Here is a 20166-nt window from a genome sequence, read left to right on the forward strand (position 1 = left end):
AAAAAAAAAAAAAAGGTTGTTGTTTTCAAATGTCGGGAACTTGGCCTTTTTGGTCATTCTCCCAAAAAGGAATAAAAGTTTGATTCCTCCGTAAAAGGTTGTGAGAAATCTAAGTCTGAGATCAAAACTCCGAAAAAGTTTTTTAACAAATCGAAAATTCGATTTTTATTTGCCGGTCTACTCTAAAAGCTCAAAGATTCAAATGATTGATCCCGTGACTGGCTGTTGCGGGGCCCACTCAGCCTCGTGAGGAAAATGAGTAGCTATGACATGTAAATGCGCATAGCGACCGGTGCCAGCATGGTAGGTAAACATTGGTTGTTAGGATTATTGAGATATGCATTGGGAAAAATCCTACAATGCTGCAGTGAGCACCAAAGTTGTGACATAATAACACAAAGAAATTGCATTTACATTTTTTTTTTTACAAAACTAACACTGGCAATCCTAGCCCTGCGTCAGTGGACAGTATTATAGGGCCAAAGGGATATGTTTCTTTTTTATTGGGAAGGTATGGAAGGCCTTTAAACTTTAAAGTCAATTGAAGTCATTTATTAATTTCATCAATTATTTTATTTTGATTTCAGGACGAGGGACTTTGGCGATTAGCCACTTTCATGTTCTACGTAAGATCTTTAACGTTAGCGTTTTGTTTAGGTCTGGGCTTACCGCTTACCATATCAAATGAATCTCATATTCTCATGCCGAAAATAACAATTCGAGGGACTTTGGCGATTAGCCACTTTCATGTTCTACGTAAGATCTTTAACGTTAGCGTTTTGTTTAGGTCTGGGCTTACCGCTTACCCTTTCAAATGAATCTCATATTCTCATGTTATTTTGATTTCAGGACGAGGGACTTTGGCGATTAGCCACTTTCATGTTCTACGTAAGATCTTTAACGTTAGCGTTTTGTTTAGGTCAGAGCTTACCGCTTAGGTACCATATCAAATGAATCTCATATTCTCATGCCGAAAATAACAATGTGTTATACACACGATTTTGGGTTATATCAACATACGGCAAAGATATATTATTTGTGTTGGGTTTAGGTACTTTTGGGCACTTCATTTTACATTCTCGTCTTCAGTTACGTTAAGTACATACATGGTCAATTTGGTGACTTTTTTAAGTTTATTTCTTGGCTTTCTTCCGCTTCACCTGCGTGGTGAGTTCTTCCATCAAGTCATCCACGGTGTAGGTTGTATCACTGTAAGATGGTTCATTTTTCCTCCGTCGATAGAGGAGAAATCCGCCCAATGCAAACGCAAAGGCCACTATCAGCAAAACCATCAGGTTATACCTCTGAATTTTGGTCAACAATCATATCTGGTTGGATCATGATAAGGCAACTGATGTCGCGGCAGGATTACACGATGCGTGCATCGTGCGGACCAGAGGGATTGAGGCGAAAGCCGACAGGTGCCCCGTTTCAATCGCCCAGCAGAGGTGGATGGAAGGACTAAAAAAGAGGGACTAGAGATTGCTCCTGAGTGTGTATGTGTTTTTCTTCTTCTACTTTCTTCTCCTTTTTTTTGAGGAAAATCGAGGCACTGCCAGGTAAACGCGAGTTCGTGGGTTCAATTCCTCCCCGAGGTAGACTTTTTCAGAAGACTCTCATGATCAGTTGATGACCTTGATTTGGTGTGATGACTTCTGATTGATGGAGGATCTTGAGTCTGGCATCTGATAGTACGTCAAAAAAGTGCTTATCGTTGAAACTAGTACCTAAGTAGCTTGTTATAAATTATGCCTCAAAAACTGGAGGCTCAGTAAGGTTAAGGAGTACCTTGGGTGATGAGTTAACACGATAAGTTTCATTGTTCAGTATACATATGTACATAGTTTGAATTCTAGGTTAGTTAATGGTAATAGAAAATGTTTTAAGTTCCTTTAGGCGTAGTACCAAGGGTAGCCCGCACATTTTTCACTTTCTGGATTTTGAAAAAATAGGTACCTATTGAATTTTCTTTCGGTTGAAAAATAATAATAATATAAAAATGTCATTGCTGAATCAGTTCTCTATTTCAGTTGTAGTATCTCCGTTCATGCTTCATGCTTTGGTGACAGAAGTGTTGACCATATACAATAAGTTTCATTGTTCAGTATACATAATATATGTACATAGTTTGAATTCTAGGTTAGTTAATTGTAATAGAAAATGGTTTAAGTCCCTTTAGGCGTAGTACCAAGGGGAGCCCGCACATTTTTCACTTTCTGGATTTTGAAAAAATAGGTACCTATTGGATTTTCTTTCGGTTGAAAAATAATAATAATATAGCAATGTCATTGCTGAATCAGTTCTCTATTTCAGTTGTAGTATCTCCGTTCATGCTTCATGCTTTGGTGACAGAAGTGTTGACCATATACCCTGAAGAGCCAATGCTTACTGAAATTGAAGTTCTAGTAATGACACGAATCCAAGAATTAAATAGTCAAAACGCTACTAGGACGCAGGTAATGCAAAGCACATATTGTGTATCACCTATTAAAATGTATCTTCTTTGACGCTTTGGGCCAACATCATTTTCAAAACTTTTCTTGATGTGGACTATAAGTACATAATAAATATGGACATAAGTGTTTGGGACACACAATTTTAACGAGAATCATTCTACTTACCTGAATTGTTTCTTTGGCTTTTTCGTCTTCTAGAAATATCAGCAACTCTGTCAAGGTCAAGGAGCGAGGAGTATAAAGCTTCTGTCCACGCTAAAATGTTACTATTTACGACATACCAGAAGTCTCTACTTGCTGATAGCACCAGCAAAAGTAGAGCAGCTAAACGTGGATCCAGAAATACTTCTGTTTCATGACATCCTTACTGACAACCAAATGGAAATGTTGAAAAACGCTTCTATGCCACATGTGAGTATAGGATAGGATTGCTGATCCGAACTTTTTATAATTTACAAAAGTGTCAATAATTCAACATGGCGATTTTGCATTTTCTATGTCTGTGTCTTTGTTTGAAAAGGTGCAAAACCGTTCGAGGTTAATCAGATTTTGATGAAAGTTTCCTCATTGTATGGCGCTTTAGTTATTCTCATCACCAAAGTGACAACAAATGCGATCATTTCATTCAAGAAACATGCATTCAAGGGACTAAGCTTTAAACTAGTGCTTTAGAAAGCATCCAGCAGTATTTAGAAGGTAAGTTTATGTATTATATTATTCTTATTTTTGTTAACATCGATTACTAAGGTCGAGTTTTACCTGCGTGGATTGTCTCAGGATTGAGTTCAATCTGAGGTTGGCTTCTAAGCAGGCGGTCAATCTTTCTTGATTTGGCGGGGCGGAGCTCAACCGCGCTCCTTAACTTTATTTGTACTGTCGATGTCGATTAAGGGAAGCGTCGAAGAAGACTAAAAAGTACTATCATCAAATCATGCTAACAGTTTAAAAAGACCTCACTTAACATTAGAATGCCCGATGGAGTCAAAATGACTCCTTTTCATTTTCAAATTATAATTTCTCGACCTGTATGCCACATAGGGCAAAAAATTTGGCTGGGAATTAATAATTTTGCGAGTTATACCCACATATGGTTCAAATTTCAAGTCTCTACGACCAATATTTCCCTGTGTAAAAAAAGAATTACCTCGGATGCCCGAGGAGTCATTTTGACTCCTTATAAGTTTTAGAGCCTCAAAGGTCGCCAGTTTATATTTTTGGGAAAACAAAATGTGTTAACCAATGTATTTTTTTACTGAGAAATTGATTGGTGCTACTTTCAAAACCATCCGACTCACAGTTTAGGAGTTACGGGTTCGAGACTCGGCAAAGTCAAGACAATTTACTGGTTTTAATATAGCCATTAAAAACTTTCCGTTGTAGCTACTGAATTGATTTTTACCAAATTGTTACAGTCGCGTCCTTGGACCATACCCGGATAACATACCAAATTTCATTTCTCTACGACAAACCGTTCTTGAGATATTTTGTTCACAACTTTCTACTTTTCCCATTGTTACAGTCACGTCCTTGGACCATACCGGGATAACATACCAAATTTCATTTCTCTACGACAAACCGTTCTTGAGATATTTTGTTCACAACTTTCTATACTTGTCCCATTTAAACCTGTAGTACGTACGTACGTTACGTACAGACCATGGGCTAAAAACCACTTTTTTGGAATCAGGGGACCCCAAAACGGGGTACGTACGTACGTTACGTACAGATCATGGGCTAAAAACCACTTTTTTGGAATCAGGGGACCCCAAAACGGATATTTCCACCCATTTCCCGATTTTGAAAATTTGGACCGATAAAAATCACTTTTTTGACATCAGGGGATCCCAAAACGGATATTTCCAACCATTTCCCGATTTTGAAAATTTGGACCGATTGCAATACTTTCTCATTACCTTGTATAGGTTCCCTATACGTAAGGGTAATAGAAAGTAAAAAACCGAATGCAAATCGGTGCAGTACAACAGAAATAATAGGCAGGAGTCAAAATGACTCCTCGCGGGTATTATAGGTATGACAAAAGTCCGGGCATTCTAGTGTTAAATAAATATAAAGTGGGTAGTGGGTACATGTAGATCAGTACAAAAACAGTATTGATAAAGAGTTACGATATTGACAAAGGAATAAAAGTAGTATGACGAAAGTCCGGGCATTCTAGTGTTAAATATAAAGTGGGTAGTGGGTACATGTAGATCAGTACAAAAACAGTATTGATAAAGAGTTACGATATTGACAAAGGAATAAAAGTATAATGATAACATTATTAAAATTGTTTTTGTAAGGTTTTATTTATTTAACATTTTTGATTCTCACATTAGAATAAAGACTGATCTTGTCACTTAGGAGTAAGACTTTTTACCTCTTAGATGTATTAACTCTTAGAGGCACAATCTTAGCATTGGTTACAATTATTGTAACTAATGCTATCACTTCACAGGAATATCAGTTGTGGTCTTCGTTATCACCGCAAGATTACGCCATGAGTATAATCTCTTAAATCTGAGACAAGCTGACTTATTGTCAGAGTTTTTTCCTTCGTGTTTTTTGTAATTACAATAAAATGTAAATAAAATGTAAATAAAGTGTAAAAATTCTTCTTTTTTTTCTTAGAATGTGTGGCTCGATTTCTTTTCCAGAAGTTTCAAGTGCTAGAAGTTGTGTGAAAGCTGGATTTGGAAATTTATTGTGATTAGTTTGATTTAAGCCAAACACAGATAGGAGATGCTTCCTCTTACCTGCCCTACTTTCCGTAGGTGAATCTCCTTAAAAAAAAAGTGATCCTTGCCAACACAAATTTTTACGTCTTCTAATTTATTACTAGCCATTAACGCAGGATCAAGTCGTTAAGATAGTGTTTTATTTGAACCTGAAAATTACCTAGCTCCCTCTACCACCGGTGCCTATTTAGATTGGAAACTGTTAAACCAGAAAGGAGGGGATAATCTTCTTATCTTGAATTTGTGGTCAATTGCTAATAACGGAAAACCACCTAAAAGCATGCTTCTTATACCAAAAATTAAATCTTGACCCTTAATTTTACTGCAAGGTATTTGAGCGAACAAGACTTCTTAAATATTTAGATACTTCGTTCAAATTAGACTTCTCTGGTGAAACATCAAACGTATGGACATAATTCTCACCCGTCAAACAACAACAATGATGGTCTTCTCCCATGGTTTGCTTATGCTGATACTATTGACGTCAATGGCAGTGTTTGTGAATCTACCAAAAATTAAATCTTGACCCTTAATTTTACTGCAAGGTATTTGAAAGACAAGACTTCTTAAATATTTAGATACTTCGTTCAAATTAGACTTCTCTGGTGAAACATCGAACGTACGGACATAATTCTCACCCGTCAAACAACAACAACAACAACAACAACAACAACAACAACAACAACAACAACAACAACAACAACAACAACAACAACAACAACTTGTCATTTCATAATATTCTTATTCGTCGAGGTATGAGCTAGTTGTAGGTATGTAGGTACAAAGCTCGACATTAAAGTTGTTGTTTTTTTTCCAATAGGTTTGATAGAGGGAACTGTAACTACTGAGGTCTTATCGTTCCGAAAACGAAGAAGAAGGAAGACAGGATAGGAGAAAGTCAGCCTTTCCGAAAACGAACTTTATCAGTTTAGGATAAAATCCTCCCCGGCCGGGAATCGAACCCGCGACCTAGCGCTTACAAGGCAGATTTGAAGGTTCCGGGGAGTCCCAGGGTCCACAAAAATTTCACTAGTGTTTTGATTCCAAATATACGTATTTCAACGATTTACTTTCTGTTCCGGGGAGTCCCAGGGTCCACAAAAATTTCACTAGTGTTTTGATTCCAAATATACGTATTTCAACGATTTACTTTCTCAAACCAGTGTTTGAAGGTTCCGGGGAGTCCCAGGGCCCACAAAAATTTCACTAGTGTTTTGATTCCAAATACACGTAGCATTAGCACCTAAAAGAGAAGTATTGTGTCCCGTTTATATCAGGCGGTAATAAACAAATAAATAACTGAATGAATATACCAATAAAAATCTGGTGTGAACATCACACGACTTTCCTTATCCTATTAAATTATGCTTATTTGAGTTCTCTTTCACCTTAACTTTTTTACTTTCTGCTGACTTGGGGTTCACGTAGCATTAGCACCTAAAAGAGAAGTATTGTGTCCCGTTTATATCAGGCGGTAATAAACAAATAAATAACTGAATAAAAATACCAATAAAAATCTGGTGTGAACATCACACGACTTTCCTTATCCTATTAAATTATGCTTATTTGAGTTCTCTTTCACCTTAACTTTTACAATATCTCTAACCGTTTAGTCGGTATAGCTGAAAACCGCCAAAAAACGGTCGAAACCTGCCAAAAAGAGGCCGAAATGACGCCAACTACAGCACCTATCCTAACCAAGTATTTTGTGTTGCATCCTTGTCACATTTGTGGACTACATACAAAATTTCAAGTTTCTAGCTCATACCGTTCCGAGATATTATTTATCTATGGTGTTGGAGGTTACTACATCTACCACACTGACACCCCTCCTAGTGGAGTAAGTTTTGACACTAGTAACACAATATTAACGAAGTAGACAATAAGACGAAACGTTTCCCCGTAATACCTATATAAGTTAAGTACATCTATGGTGTTGGAGGTTACTACATCTACCACACTGACACCCCTCCTACTGGAGTAAGTTTTGACACTAGTAACACAATATTAACGAAGTAGACAATAAGACGAAACGTTTCCCCGTAATACCTATATAAGTTAAGTTGGAAAATGTTGATGCCCAGAAATCTTTTGCAATTGATGTGATTTTCAGTAGGTACCTATTAGCTTGAATGTAGGTAGCAAATCTGTCGATTTACAATTTAGAACTCACATTGTTCGTTCAATTATTTTTCAGGAATATAAAAGGTGGTCTTCTCCCATGGTTTGCCTATGCTGATACTATTGACGTCAATGGCAGTGTTTGTGAATACCGAGGTCGTTGGACTGGTCTTCTCCCATGGTTTGCCTATGCTGATACTATTGACGTCAATGGCAGTGTTTGTGAATACCGAGGTCGTTGGACATCTCTATTTGAAACAAGAAAAGGAAAACATACAAGCTATGAGACACGCAGTTCAACAAGTGAGAGACACTGTCAAGAGGTTAAACAGGTAAGTCCATTACTTAAGACTGGACTATTGTTCAAAAGACTGGAAAAAGAAAACGTCACCGTATAACTGGGAATATTGACTATTTTACGATTTGTGATGTTAATAAGATACTGAAATTATATATATTATGTTTTGCGGTGTCTGAGGATGCCGTCAGGAGATGGCGAAACATATAAACTCCTTGCCTGTTTTTAAATGTATTTCACAATACTTTTAAAAAACAAGTTTCATCTGTCAAGTGAAAACAGTATCTATCATTTCACTATCTTAGCGCAACTGTTCTATTATGGTCCGAAACCGAAAAAGTAATAGCACAAAAAGCTGACATAATCATAATCTACCTACGAGTCCAAGTCTAATGGTCCAAGAACAAAGTCCAAGTACTTATACATACTTACGTAGAAGAGCATTGTGGCAATCCTTTTATATTCCTGAAAAATAATTGAACGAACAATGTGAGTTCTAAATTGTAAATCGACAGATTTGCTACCTACATTCAAGCTAATACCTACTGAAAATCACATCAATTGCAAAAGATTTCTGGGCATCAACATTTTCCAACTTAACTTATATAGGTATTACGGGGAAACGTTTTGTAATCGGGTCAAATTTTCGATGGTCAGTTATTAGTGCCAAAACACATTTTGAGGTCCCTTGGTTAAGATCGGTGCATTGCTTGGCGGCATTTCGGCCGCTTTTCGGTGTAATTCAATAATATCTCGGAACGGTATGAGCTAGAAACTTGAAATTTTGTATGTAGTCCACAAATGTGACAAGGATGCAACACAAAATACTTGGTTAGGATAGGTCTTTCTGAATGCTAGCCAAACAGACATGGGGATTTTTTTTAAAGAATAATGATCATTTCAAGAATTAAATTTTCCTCACAGGATATTGGAAGAAGTGAAACCGGATCACGACGAAGCCATTGCTGATCCAAAATCTTATGTGGGAAATCCTGTCAACTGTTTCAAATTGATCAAAAGACTTGTGATCGACTTTGTAAGAACATACCATGGTCTGAAGATGTCACTGGATAATGTAGTGTTGGCAAGTAAGTCACAGGAATCACGAGAATTGATTTCCAATGGAATGATGGTCTTGGCTGTGATGTGCAACCAGTCAGAGACTGGCAGCTGCTTTATTTGTTATTAAATAAATGTTTCTCTCTACCTACATAGGTAGGTTTTTATTTTTCATTGATGAAATTACTGAACGATCTAAGTGAGTTCTAAATTTAAATTTGAAGATTTCGTATTTAAACTAAATAAGTCTGTGTATATTTTGGCTGTGATGTGCAACCAGTCAGAGACTGGCAGCTGCTTTATTTGTAATTAAATAAATGTTTCTCTCTACCTACATAGGTAGGTTTTTATTATTCATTGATGAAATTACTGAACGATCTAAGTGAGTTCTAAATTTAAATTTGAAGATTTCGTATTTAAACCAAATAAGTCTGTATATCTCTTTGCTTCACCAGAGCTCTCGAATTGTTTGTCCGAATTTGATAAAATTTAGCACAAATGGTTCAGTAGGACCTAACTGTCATAATATCGAATAATCTGTTTTCAGACAAACAGAAAACCAGTAAATTCGTGGACAAATTATCTGATCAATATCCAGATTATATTGATGCGATACAAAAAGATCTCAATCTTTTCAACAAACTCATCGTGGATGGAAAGAAGAAATTTAATATGTGAACCCGAAAAACGATCCAGAAATAAGTAACAAACTGGCTGTTACAAGTGTACGTTCAAATTTTCTTTGATAAGACCTTGCGGGTAAGGCAGTGCAGTCTATCTCAAAATTATCCCAACCCACCCTTTAGTCAGATGAGGTATTGGTAAAAGTAGGACCATGGGCATATTATACTGTGACCTGACTAGATATTTTGTGACTCAAGTCATGTGAGACGGTACCTGTGTTTCACCTTTGTAAGAGGCGAATACACCACAGATGCCAACATCCTTCTCTTTCCATTATCTGGACCATCAATGTTAGGCATCACCCTTGCTAGATTGTTTGCTGTTTTCCCTGCCTTTTCCTTCTCACTCTCTCATACAACTACCTATATTTTGTCCTTTGAAAGTTTCTTCTGCCCTACTCCGAAGGCTTTACGTAGATCACATCATGTCTACCTATAATATTGTTTTCCATTGGTTCTTATAATTCATATGTACCTACCTACTCGTATACCTAACTGTCATAATATCGAATAATCTGTTTTCAGACAAACAGAAAACCAGTAAATTCGTGGACAAATTATCTGATCAATATCCTACCCCATTGTCGCATAGTGAATTCAAGTTTTTTGTATAGGTAGGTATTGCTATTGCTAGGTACATATTAATTGTTTGTGCCATTACAAATCTCGTACCTAGGTATAGGTATAACTGGGATTTTTTATGAACCCCTTAGAACTGTTGCTAGTTCTGCAATGTGGTGTACACAGCTGTATTGAAACAGTCACAGAAAAAGTCAAAATTTCTACAGATTTGTTTCCAACGAAGATGAGTCAGTTAGTCAATTGTCAGTTATCCGGTCAAGATAATTCACCCAATAGAAAACTTAGAAAACAGTAAAAGTCCAGTCTTTCTCGAGAAAGAATGTGAGAAAGTATTGTGTTGATTCCGTCACCGATATTTCTCCATGCTACGTTTTCCCTTTAGCCACAAAGCTTGTGCCTTTGTAGCTCGCAACCATATTTCAGACTTTTATAATCTTTAATAATATAAATATATAACCTTTTGTACATGCATGTAAATATATAACATTTATATATTCCATGAAAGGAAAAAGAGAACACTTTTTTTTTACTTTTAAAAAAGAAAATTTACTACACTGAACTTTATGATCATTTTTCAATTTTGCCTTGATACTTCTTGGCAACACTCCACTTTTAAAAAAGAAAATTTACTACACTGAACTTTATGATCATTTTTCAATTTTGCCTTGATACTTCTTGGCAACACTCCATAATATTTCCTTCAATTTTCGTTTCAGAAAAGAAAACTATTTTTTCTCTTCTTTTAGAGTAATTTAAAATTATGACGGTGGATAGATTTTTTCCCTTCTTCATTTATGTTTATAATGAACGGGATACCTTGATGGTAAAACTTGAGGCTGTGTTTATGAACAGGGCCGAGATGAGCTCGGTCGAGGTGAGATAGGATATTGTTTCTACAGTTTTGCATTGGAGTGGTAAAGAGTAATTTAAAATTATGACGGTGGATAGATTTTTTCCCTTCTTCATTTATGTTTATAATGAACGGGATACCTTGATGGTAAAACTTGAGGAAGTATGATAAGAAATTTACAGAGAAGAGCTTTTAGAAGTCAGTAGATAATACTCCTTCCCTAATAGAAAAGTAATATGGACTCCTTTTTCCAAGGCAACTTTGAAAATAACCCCATACCTGGTGATTTAATCCTATGGGCATGATACATCCTAGGAATGCGTCATACAAAGCTGACTCAAAACCCACCCTGTATGGACAAATGAAACAGTCAGAAGACATGAAATTGTGTTTGAAATCCGCTCGACCCTTCATGATAAGAAATTCACAGAGAAGAGCTTTTAGAAGTCAGTAGATAATACTCCTTCCCTAATAGAAAAGTAATAATTATGGACTCCTTTTTCCAAGGCAACATTGAAAATAACCCCATACCTGGTGATTTAATCCTATGGGCATGATATATCCTAGGAATGCATCATACAAAGCTGACTCAAAACCCACCCTGTATGGACAAATGAAACAGTCAGAAGACATGAAATTGTGTTTGAAATCCGCTCGACCCTAGGACACTATGATCTTCATTGTGATGCTACACCAAGGGTGAGATGACCCTTTATGAAAATATGAAGTCTCCGGTGATAATTATTAACAGGGCTATGCCTAGGCTTGGGAAAAATATCGAGATCAAGCCGAGATTCGCTTAGGTTACTACTTGATACCAAACTGTATAAGAAACAGTCAGAAGACATGAAATTGTGTTTGGAATCCGCTCGACCCTGTTGTTAGTTCCTTTTTACTTCATCCCACCTGATTGTGCACAAAAAAGTCAATACCTAAATAAATACCCACCTACCTTATACCCTACAGGTAAAATCGCACAGATAAAATGAAGTGCATATCACTCAATCACACTCCTACATGCGTACCTACATGAAAAAAATTAATTAAAAATTCAAGTTTTGTTAGTCATTACTGAAATGAAAATTTACGTTGGATAAGCAGAAACATCAATCGAACCAGTCAAACGCAGCAGAATTTAATCAAATTTTTTTTATCTCTCACTATGTAAAATAAAACAAGCTGGGCCCATAACAAACTCACATTTTTTTCTGTCCTACTCTGTACTATTTCCTCTCTGTTTCGAGTTCCTACTTGTGATCAAGTATTTGATCAAAAAACCTATAATGAAGCAAAAAAGGGTGAGAAAGAGGATGGGGAGGAAGAAATAAAAAAATAGAGAGAGAGAGAGAAAGGAAGGGAGAGAGAGATAGAGCGAGAGAATGAGAGGAAGAGAGAGAAGAAGAGGGAGAGGGGGAGAGAGAAAACCATGAAAGGAAGAAAATTCAATGTTAAAATTAGTGGAGACGCCAGAACTCCATTTCTGTTTTGGCTTCATACCTACGTAATTTGTATAAGCTAGAACGGGAAAGACAGAGGAGGGAGGAGGTTAGCAACAGGGAGAGAGGAGAGATAGAAAAAGAGTGTGTGTGTGTGTGAGAGTGAGAGAGGGAGAGAGAGAGAGAGAGAGAGAGAGAGAGAGAGAGAGATAGAGAGAGAGAGAGAGAGAGAAAAGGAAGTGAGAGAGAGATAAAGCGAGAGACTGAGAGGGAGGGAGAGAGAGAAGAAGAGGGAGAGGGGGAGAGAGAAAACCATGAAAGGAAGAAAATTCAATGTTACAATTAGTGGAGACGCCAGAACTCCATTTCTGTTTTGGCTTCATACCTACGTAATTTGTATAAGCTAGAACGGAAAAGACAGAGAGGAGGGAGGAGGTTAGCAACAGGAAGAGAAGAGAGGTAGAAAGAGAGTGTGTGTGTGTGTGTGTGAGAGAGAGAGAGAGAGGGAGGGAGAGAGAGAGTGAGAGGGAGAGAGAGAGAGAGAGAGAGAGAGACTTGCAATGTTCTCAGTTTCACATCTCTCTCTCTCTTGTCTCTCCCTCTCCCCCTCCTCCCCCCACCTTCCCTCAGAACTGTCGGACCAAACACGCCAGATAAAATGTTCAGCTTTATCAATCTTCTGACATTTTTTGTGTTTCCTCCTAACCCTTTGTAAAATTTTTATACGGGGTGGTCTCCGTGGTAGGAAATGTGTAGGTACAGGGTGAACAAAATGCAAGAGTATGGGGAACTTTTTCTTAGCAGGTACATATTTGGTGCACACCTATTTTACCTACAGACGTGTAAAAAGAAGATTTTGTGGGTACATTTTTTTTTCCTCTGTCGTTCAATACACTTTGACAAATTCCAATTAGGTCCATCGACACATTCAGTAGATTGAAAGATATGGTTTTGTATGTAAATTCCAATCATGGAGCCACCTACATACATACCTCCGTTCTTTTTGCGTCCGAGCTCAAAAAGTAATCTTTCAGGATAAGGTAGGTAGGTATAATACAAGTATGTAGCCTTGTACGGTCGACTGGCATAACACCTATGTTGAGTTCTTTCTTCTGTCGTTCAATACAGTTTGACAAATTCCAATTAGGTCCATCGACGCATTCAGTAGATTGAAAGATGTGGTTTTGTATGTAAATAAAATTCCAATCATCGAACCACCTACACACCTCCGTTCTTTTTGCGTCTGAGCTCAAAAAGTAATCTTTCAGGACAAGGTAGGTATAATACAAGTATGTAGCCTTGTACGGTCGACTGGCATAACACCTATGTTGAGTTTTCCCTGCTAATAAGCTCCGAGCAAAGGGTTAAAAGCGGTTTAAATTACTTTGGAAAAATAATGAGAAATTTTCTTGACTACACTCTCCGCCTCATTTCCGGATGAGGTACAATTTCCTTGACTTTCTACATAATTATTATTTTTATAAGTAGAACCATTAATTTTTTCTTTATTTTTATATCAACATGGTGTTTTGCCATCACTCATAAGAACAATAATTTTCCTCGGATGATGGATGAGAGCTGGAAATGTGGGTTTCCATTTTGAAAGGTAGGTAAGTAAGGTCAGCCACTCACTATCACGTAGACCTGATCAGGTGTACCTGATTAACCAAAAGTTTCGTGTCGCATCCTTGTCACATTTGACAGCTGCGTGCCAAATTTCAAGACTCTAGCTCTTACCGTTCTCGAGATATTTTGTTTACAGACAGATAGAAGGACAGACAGACAGACACACACACACGGACCAATGGCTGAAAATTTGGATTTAGGCTCTAGGGACTTCAAAACGTGTTTTGGCACTAAAAACTGACCATCGAAAATTTGACCCGATTACATTACTTTCCTTCCTATAGGATAAGGAAAGTAAAAAAAGGGAGGGGAAATCCATAAATCTCGCAAGTTTTTAAATATAGAAAACTTTGTATAAAATAAAATATTCTTTAACTTCAAAACTTGTGCGTGCCTACGGTCGACTGGCATAACACCTATGTTGAGTTTTCCCTGCTAATAAGCTCCGAGCAAAGGGTTAAAAGCGGTTTAAATTACTTTGGAAAAATAATGAGAAATTTTCTTGACTACACTCTCCGCCTCATTTCCGGATGAGGTACAATTTCCTTGACTTTCTACATAATTATTATTTTTATAAGTAGAACCATTAATTTTTTCTTTATTTTTATATCAACATGGTGTTTTGCCATCACTCATAAGAACAATAATTTTCCTCGGATGATGGATGAGAGCTGGAAATGTGGGTTTCCATTTTGAAAGGTAGGTAAGTAAGGTCAGCCACTCACTATCACGTAGACCTGATCAGGTGTACCTGATTAACCAAAAGTTTCGTGTCGCATCCTTGTCACATTTGACAGCTGCGTGCCAAATTTCAAGACTCTAGCTCTTACCGTTCTCGAGATATTTTGTTTACAGACAGATAGAAGGACAGACAGACAGACACACACACGGACCAATGGCTGAAAATTTGGATTTAGGCTCTAGGGACTTCAAAACGTGTTTTGGCACTAAAAACTGACCATCGAAACACACACACACGGACCAATGGCTGAAAATTTGGATTTAGGCTCTAGGGACCTCAAAACGTGTTTTGGCACTAAAAACTGACCATCGAAAATTTGACCCGATTACATTACTTTCCTTCCTATAGGATAAGGAAAGTAAAAAAAAGGGGGGGAAGGGAAATCCATAAATCTCGCAAGTTTTCAAATATAGAAAACTTTGTATAAAATAAAATATTCTTTAACTTCAAAACTTGTGCGTGCCTTAAATATAGAAAACTTTGTATAAAATAAAATATTCTTTAACTTCAAAACTTGTGTGTGCCTTTGACTACTAGATGATCCTGGTTTACCAGCAAAATGCCAAGGTGGCTTTATCACCAATTAGCTTTAGTAGAACAAAGAACGTCACATTGTCAGAAATGTCGTCCTCATAGTATCATGTGACTTGGTGTCGAACCACCAACATCCAGAAGTCCACTGGGTTCGAATGCATAGGAATACATTACATGCCTTGAGCCACACTTCATTTGTCAAGGGTCCAAGTTTACCTTGCCCTTGGAATCAATTTAATTTGATGAAACCATTTACTGATGAAAATTTGTAGTGAAGCAATTAAAAGAACGAAAGACGTTGGCGTTTCTCAGAATTTCACCTTTCGACTGAGTCTTCTCTTGGAGAGAAAGACTGAAAGGCCCTCTCCAGTATCATGTATGTTCAGAAGTTTTTCACAAGTCGTGTGTGTGAGTTTTGTCAGAAATGTCGTTCTGCGAAGTACCTACCTCATAATATCATGTGACATGGTATCGAACCACCAACATCCAGAAGTCCACTGGGTTCGAATGCATAGGAACACATTACATGCCTTGAGGCACTCTTCATTTGTCAAGGGTCCAAGTTTACCTTGCCCTTGGAATCAATTTATTGAAACCATTTACTGATGAAAATTTGTAGTGAAGCAATTAAAAGAACGAAAGACGTTGGCGTTTCTCAGAATTTTACCTTTCGACTCAGTCATCTCTTGGAGAGAAGGACTGAAAGGCCCTCTCCAGTATCATGTATGTTCAGAAGTTTTTCACAAGTCGTGTGTGTGAGTTTTGATTCCAGCACATTAGTTGTTGCAAAGTTTCCTCCTCCTTGTACCAGAACGCCATTTTGTTTGGCAATTTTGAAAAGTGTTCGGTTTGCTTTGGTGTGGTTTTATTTTGGTGCTTGCCTTGTGTGTAATTATAGTACAATATTGATTTGGTGTTGGTGTGGCCAGTATTTTCAATCTCACGTCATTCCATAATATTTGGTCTTATGCTTTATGTTAAAAGTTACAAAGTTTCCTCCTCCTTGTACCAGAACGCCATTTTGTTTGGGAATTTTGAACAGTGTTCGGTTTGCTTTGGTGTGGTTTTATTTTGGTGCTTGCCTTGTGTGTAATTATAATACAATATTGATTTAGTGTTGGTGTGGCCAGTATTTTCAATCTCACGTCATTCCATAATATTTGGTCTTATGCTTTATGTTAAAAGTTAAAAGAAGACTTAAAAGATATCTGAATCTGGCCAATGAATCTAATATGAGGTCTCTATCAGCTTATTGCATGTATATATTATCTGTAAGGCCGGTCTTTCACCTTCAATTATGCATGACAGTTTTGCATGTTAACATGAAATCACAACCAATGAGTGAAAAGAATTTATCTTTGCCAATGCAATTTCAATTAAAACACTGTTTTCTACTCTGTATTTTGTTATTAAATAACATAGTAATAGTAAAACATATAGTTAAAAGTTAGAAGAAGACTTAAAAGATATCTGAATCTGGCCAATGAATATAATATGAGGTCTCTATCAGCTTATTGCATGTATATATTATCTGTAAGGCCGGTCTTTCACCTTCAATTATGCATGACAGTTTTGCATAAACAATAGTTATTCCTGTCGGACAAAACTGAAAGTGTGTGACCATCCTAAGACTTTTATCTTGTGAACTAGGAACTAGATCAGGACAATCCCTACCATTTACCATTTTACCTAAGCTGTGAATTGGATTGTTTGCCTCAATTCTTCTCTCTTTCAGCTTACTGACGTGGAGTTAGGAGGGGCTACCATTTTCCCATCACTGAATTTGACCGTGTTCCCGGAAAAAGGCAGTGCCGTTTTCTGGCACAACGCCCATGCCAATACTCTTCTGGACTATTGGATGTACCATTCCGGATGCCCCGTAGCATTGGGCAATAAGTGGGGTAAGCTACTTCTTAGTGGGGTAAGCTTTTCCCCATTTTATTTGTGTTACCCTCCTTTACCCTACCTCTTCATACCCTTGTACCTAACGCCTCTTCCCTTCTCCATACCTTCTCTCTCAAGTTTTCTTCAACCTTATCCCTCCACCGCAGATTTTGTCTCCCTCTCTTTCTCTTCCCCTGTATGACTAGTTTCTTTAGGTGGGGTAACCTTCTACTGGTTGCTATATTCTTTCAAAATACCTACTCGTAGGTAGCTGTAGCCAATTAATTTTTGTCTTCTGGAGATAATTTTACTATTGTCTCTTAAGAGACTGAGAGCACCCCGAATTCCGATATCTCAAGAATTGTAACTGGTATCTCCGTAGAACAAGCATATTGGGTGTTGTTTCTTTACAATACCTATTCGGCCATGGACTGCCACGGAGGTTGTAAGAAGTTAGGTACACTGAGAAAAAAACTAGGGTGCCGGCAGCCCAATCGGGTGACTGGGTTCCGGCACTCCAATACTGAAATCTATCGGGAAGCTCGACATTATACTATAATATTGCCTCGATTTTCAAACTTTCCACCGTTGTCGTGCAAATTTCCCTCATTCAAATTTCACAATCTCAGACTTTTTGTCTTTTCCTCCCTGCATGGGAAACAAGTTTTCTCCCTCCGGTTGACTTTATGTTCTTATGAGACCTGAAATTTTTCGCTAGATATTAGCAAATGGGGGAATATTTTATTGTTGTTATTATTATTATGTACATGGAGCTCTTATGGACGCGACGACAGTTGCAATTCCGACCATTGATTGTGACTTGGCAGATTCAAAAATATGTTCCGAAGAGAGGAGAGTGTTGTCAATTGTGCACAGTTGTTATCATAAAAAAAACCAACAAACAAACGAACGAAACGAACAATAAACAGAATTGAAAAAATAAATATGACGTAGGTAATTAATTTATAAGTAGGGGTTGACTTTATGTTCTTATGAGACCTGAAATTTTTCGCTAGATATTAGCAAATGGGTGAATATTTTATTGTTGTTATTATTATTATGTAGGTATATGGAGCTCTTATGGACGCGACGACAGTTGCAATTCCGACCATTGATTGTGACTTGGCAGTGTCAAAAATATGTTCCGAAGAGAGGAGAGTGTTGTCAATTGTGCACAGTTGTTATCATAAAAAAAAAACCAACAAACAAACAAACAAACAAACGAAACGAACAATAAACAGAAAAGAAAAAATAAATATGACGTAGGGTCGTAGGTAATTGATTTATAAGTACTCGTACCTAGGTATAGGTATAACTGATATTTTTTATGAACCCCTTAGAACTGTTGCTAGTTCTGCAATGTGGCGTACACAGCTGTATTGAAACAAAGTCACAGAAAAAGTCCAAATTTCTACAGATTTGTTTCCAACGAAGATGAGTCAGTTAGTCAATTGTCAGTTATCCGGTCCAGATAATTCACCCAATAGAAAACTTAGAAAACAATAAAAGTCCAGTCTTTCTCGAGAAAGAATGTGAGAAAGTATTGTGTTGATTACACCACCGATATTTCTCCACGCTACGTTTTCCCTTTAGCCACAAAGCTTGTGCCTTTGTAGCTCGCAACCATATTTCAGACTTTTATAATCTTTAATAATATAAATATAGGTAATACCTAGGTACGAGTACGAGTACTTATATACCTACCTAGTATAGGTAAAACTGAGATTTTTTATGAACCCCTTAGAACTGTCGCTAGTTCTGCAATGTGGCGTACACAGCTGTATTGAAACAAAGTCACAGAAAAAGTCAAAATTTCTACAGATTTGTTTCCAACGAAGATGAGTCGGTTAGTCAATTGTCAGTTTATCCGGTCAAGATAATTCACCCAATAGAAAACATTAAAAGTCCGAGAAAGAATGTGAGAAAGTATTGTGTTGATTACACCACCGATATTTCTCCATGCTACGTTTCCCTTTAGCCACAAAGCTTGTGCCTTTGTAGCTCGCAACCATATTTCAGACTTTTATAATCTTTAATAATATAAATATATCTGAACTAGGAACTAGATCAGGACAATCCCTACCATTTACCATTTTACCTAAGCTGCTAATTGGATTGTTTGCCTCAATTCTTCTCTCTTTCAGCTTACTGACGTGGAGTTAGGAGGGGCTACCATTTTCCCATCACTGAATTTGACCGTGTTCCCGGAAAAAGGCAGTGCCGTTTTCTGGTACAACGCCCATGCCAATACTCTTCTGGACTATCGGATGTACCATTCCGGATGCCCCGTAGCATTGGGCAATAAGTGGGGTAAGCTACTTCTTAGTGGGGTAAGCTTTTCCCCATTTTATTTGAGTGCCGTTTTCTGGTACAACGCCTATGCCAATACTCTTCTGGACTATCGGATGTACCATTCCGGATGCCCCGTAGCATTGGGCAATATGTGGGGTAAGCTTTTCCCTAAACTAGGGTGCCGGCAGCCCAATCGGGTGACTGGGTTCCGGCACTCCAATACTGAAATTTATCGGAAAGCTCGACACTATACTAGAGCATTCTAACAGCCTAAATCAGGGGAAGTAACCCAATGATAGAATTCGTCCACTTCCACCCTAAACTTGGCACCCTGTCACCATTTTTTTTGTTTCTCAGTGTAATTTTACTCTAATAGCTTGGTCTTTGTTACAGTGGCGAATCAATGGATTTGAGAAGCCAATCAGATGTATTTGTGTTACCCTCCTTTACCCTACCTCTTCATACCCTTGTACCTAACGCCTCTTCCCTTCTCCATACCTTCTCTCTCAAGTTTTCTTCAACCTTATCCCTCCACCGCAGATTTTGTCTCCCTCTCTTTCTCTTCCCCTGTATGACTAGTTTCATTAGGTGGGGTAACCTTCTACTGGTTGCTATATTCTTTCAAAATACCTACTCGTAGGTAGCTGTAGCCAATTAATTTTTGTCTTCTGGAGATAATTTTACTATTGTCTCTTAAGAGACTGAGAGCACCCCGAATTCCGATATCTCAAGAATTGTAACTGGTATCTCCGTAGAACAAGCATATTGGGTGTTGTTTCTTTACAATACCTATTCGGCCATGGACTGCCACGGAGGTTGTAAGAAGTTAGGTACACTGAGAAAAAAACTAGGGTGCCGGCAGCCCAAT

At 37.6% G+C, this 20166-nt stretch overlaps 2 protein-coding genes across 2 annotated transcripts; both read left to right on the top strand.

The window, feature by feature from the left end:
- The first annotated feature begins 1681 nt into the window (after positions 1-1681).
- On the top strand, positions 1682-4971 carry LOC103519701 (prolyl 4-hydroxylase subunit alpha-1-like). Its single transcript, XM_008484791.3, has 4 exons — positions 1682-1691; positions 2314-2456; positions 2655-2867; positions 4912-4971. The coding sequence occupies exons 2-4, from the start codon at positions 2331-2333 to the stop codon at positions 4969-4971; spliced, it is 399 nt and encodes a 132-aa protein (XP_008483013.2). The 5' UTR covers positions 1682-1691; positions 2314-2330.
- A 2473-nt stretch (positions 4972-7444) lies between these two features.
- Positions 7445-19725, top strand: LOC103519702. The gene is made up of 6 exons (XM_026831107.1): positions 7445-7644; positions 8535-8791; positions 9217-9317; positions 16858-17043; positions 19151-19316; positions 19692-19725. The coding sequence occupies exons 1-6, from the start codon at positions 7445-7447 to the stop codon at positions 19709-19711; spliced, it is 930 nt and encodes a 309-aa protein (XP_026686908.1). The 3' UTR covers positions 19712-19725.
- The last annotated feature ends 441 nt before the right edge of the window (positions 19726-20166 follow it).

This window comes from Diaphorina citri, unplaced genomic scaffold (assembly GCF_000475195.1).
Source record: "Diaphorina citri unplaced genomic scaffold, Diaci psyllid genome assembly version 1.1 scaffold2892, whole genome shotgun sequence".
NCBI classification, from domain to species: domain Eukaryota; kingdom Metazoa; phylum Arthropoda; class Insecta; order Hemiptera; family Psyllidae; genus Diaphorina; species Diaphorina citri.

Bases quoted from the DNA above. Each gene is read 5' to 3' on its own strand.
- LOC103519701 (XM_008484791.3), top strand. From the start codon at position 2,331: ATGCTTCATGCTTTGGTGACAGAAGTGTTGACCATATACCCTGAAGAG. The intron at 2,457-2,654 runs GTAATGCAAAGC...TTCGTCTTCTAG, and splicing joins AAAACGCTACTAGGACGCAG to AAATATCAGCAACTCTGTCA. The intron at 2,868-4,911 runs GTGAGTATAGGA...ATCACTTCACAG, and splicing joins AAAACGCTTCTATGCCACAT to GAATATCAGTTGTGGTCTTC.
- LOC103519702 (XM_026831107.1), top strand. From the start codon at position 7,445: ATGGCAGTGTTTGTGAATACCGAGGTCGTTGGACTGGTCTTCTCCCAT. The intron at 7,645-8,534 runs GTAAGTCCATTA...TTTTCCTCACAG, and splicing joins ACTGTCAAGAGGTTAAACAG to GATATTGGAAGAAGTGAAAC. The intron at 17,044-19,150 runs GTAAGCTTTTCC...TCTCTCTTTCAG, and splicing joins GTAAGCTACTTCTTAGTGGG to CTTACTGACGTGGAGTTAGG.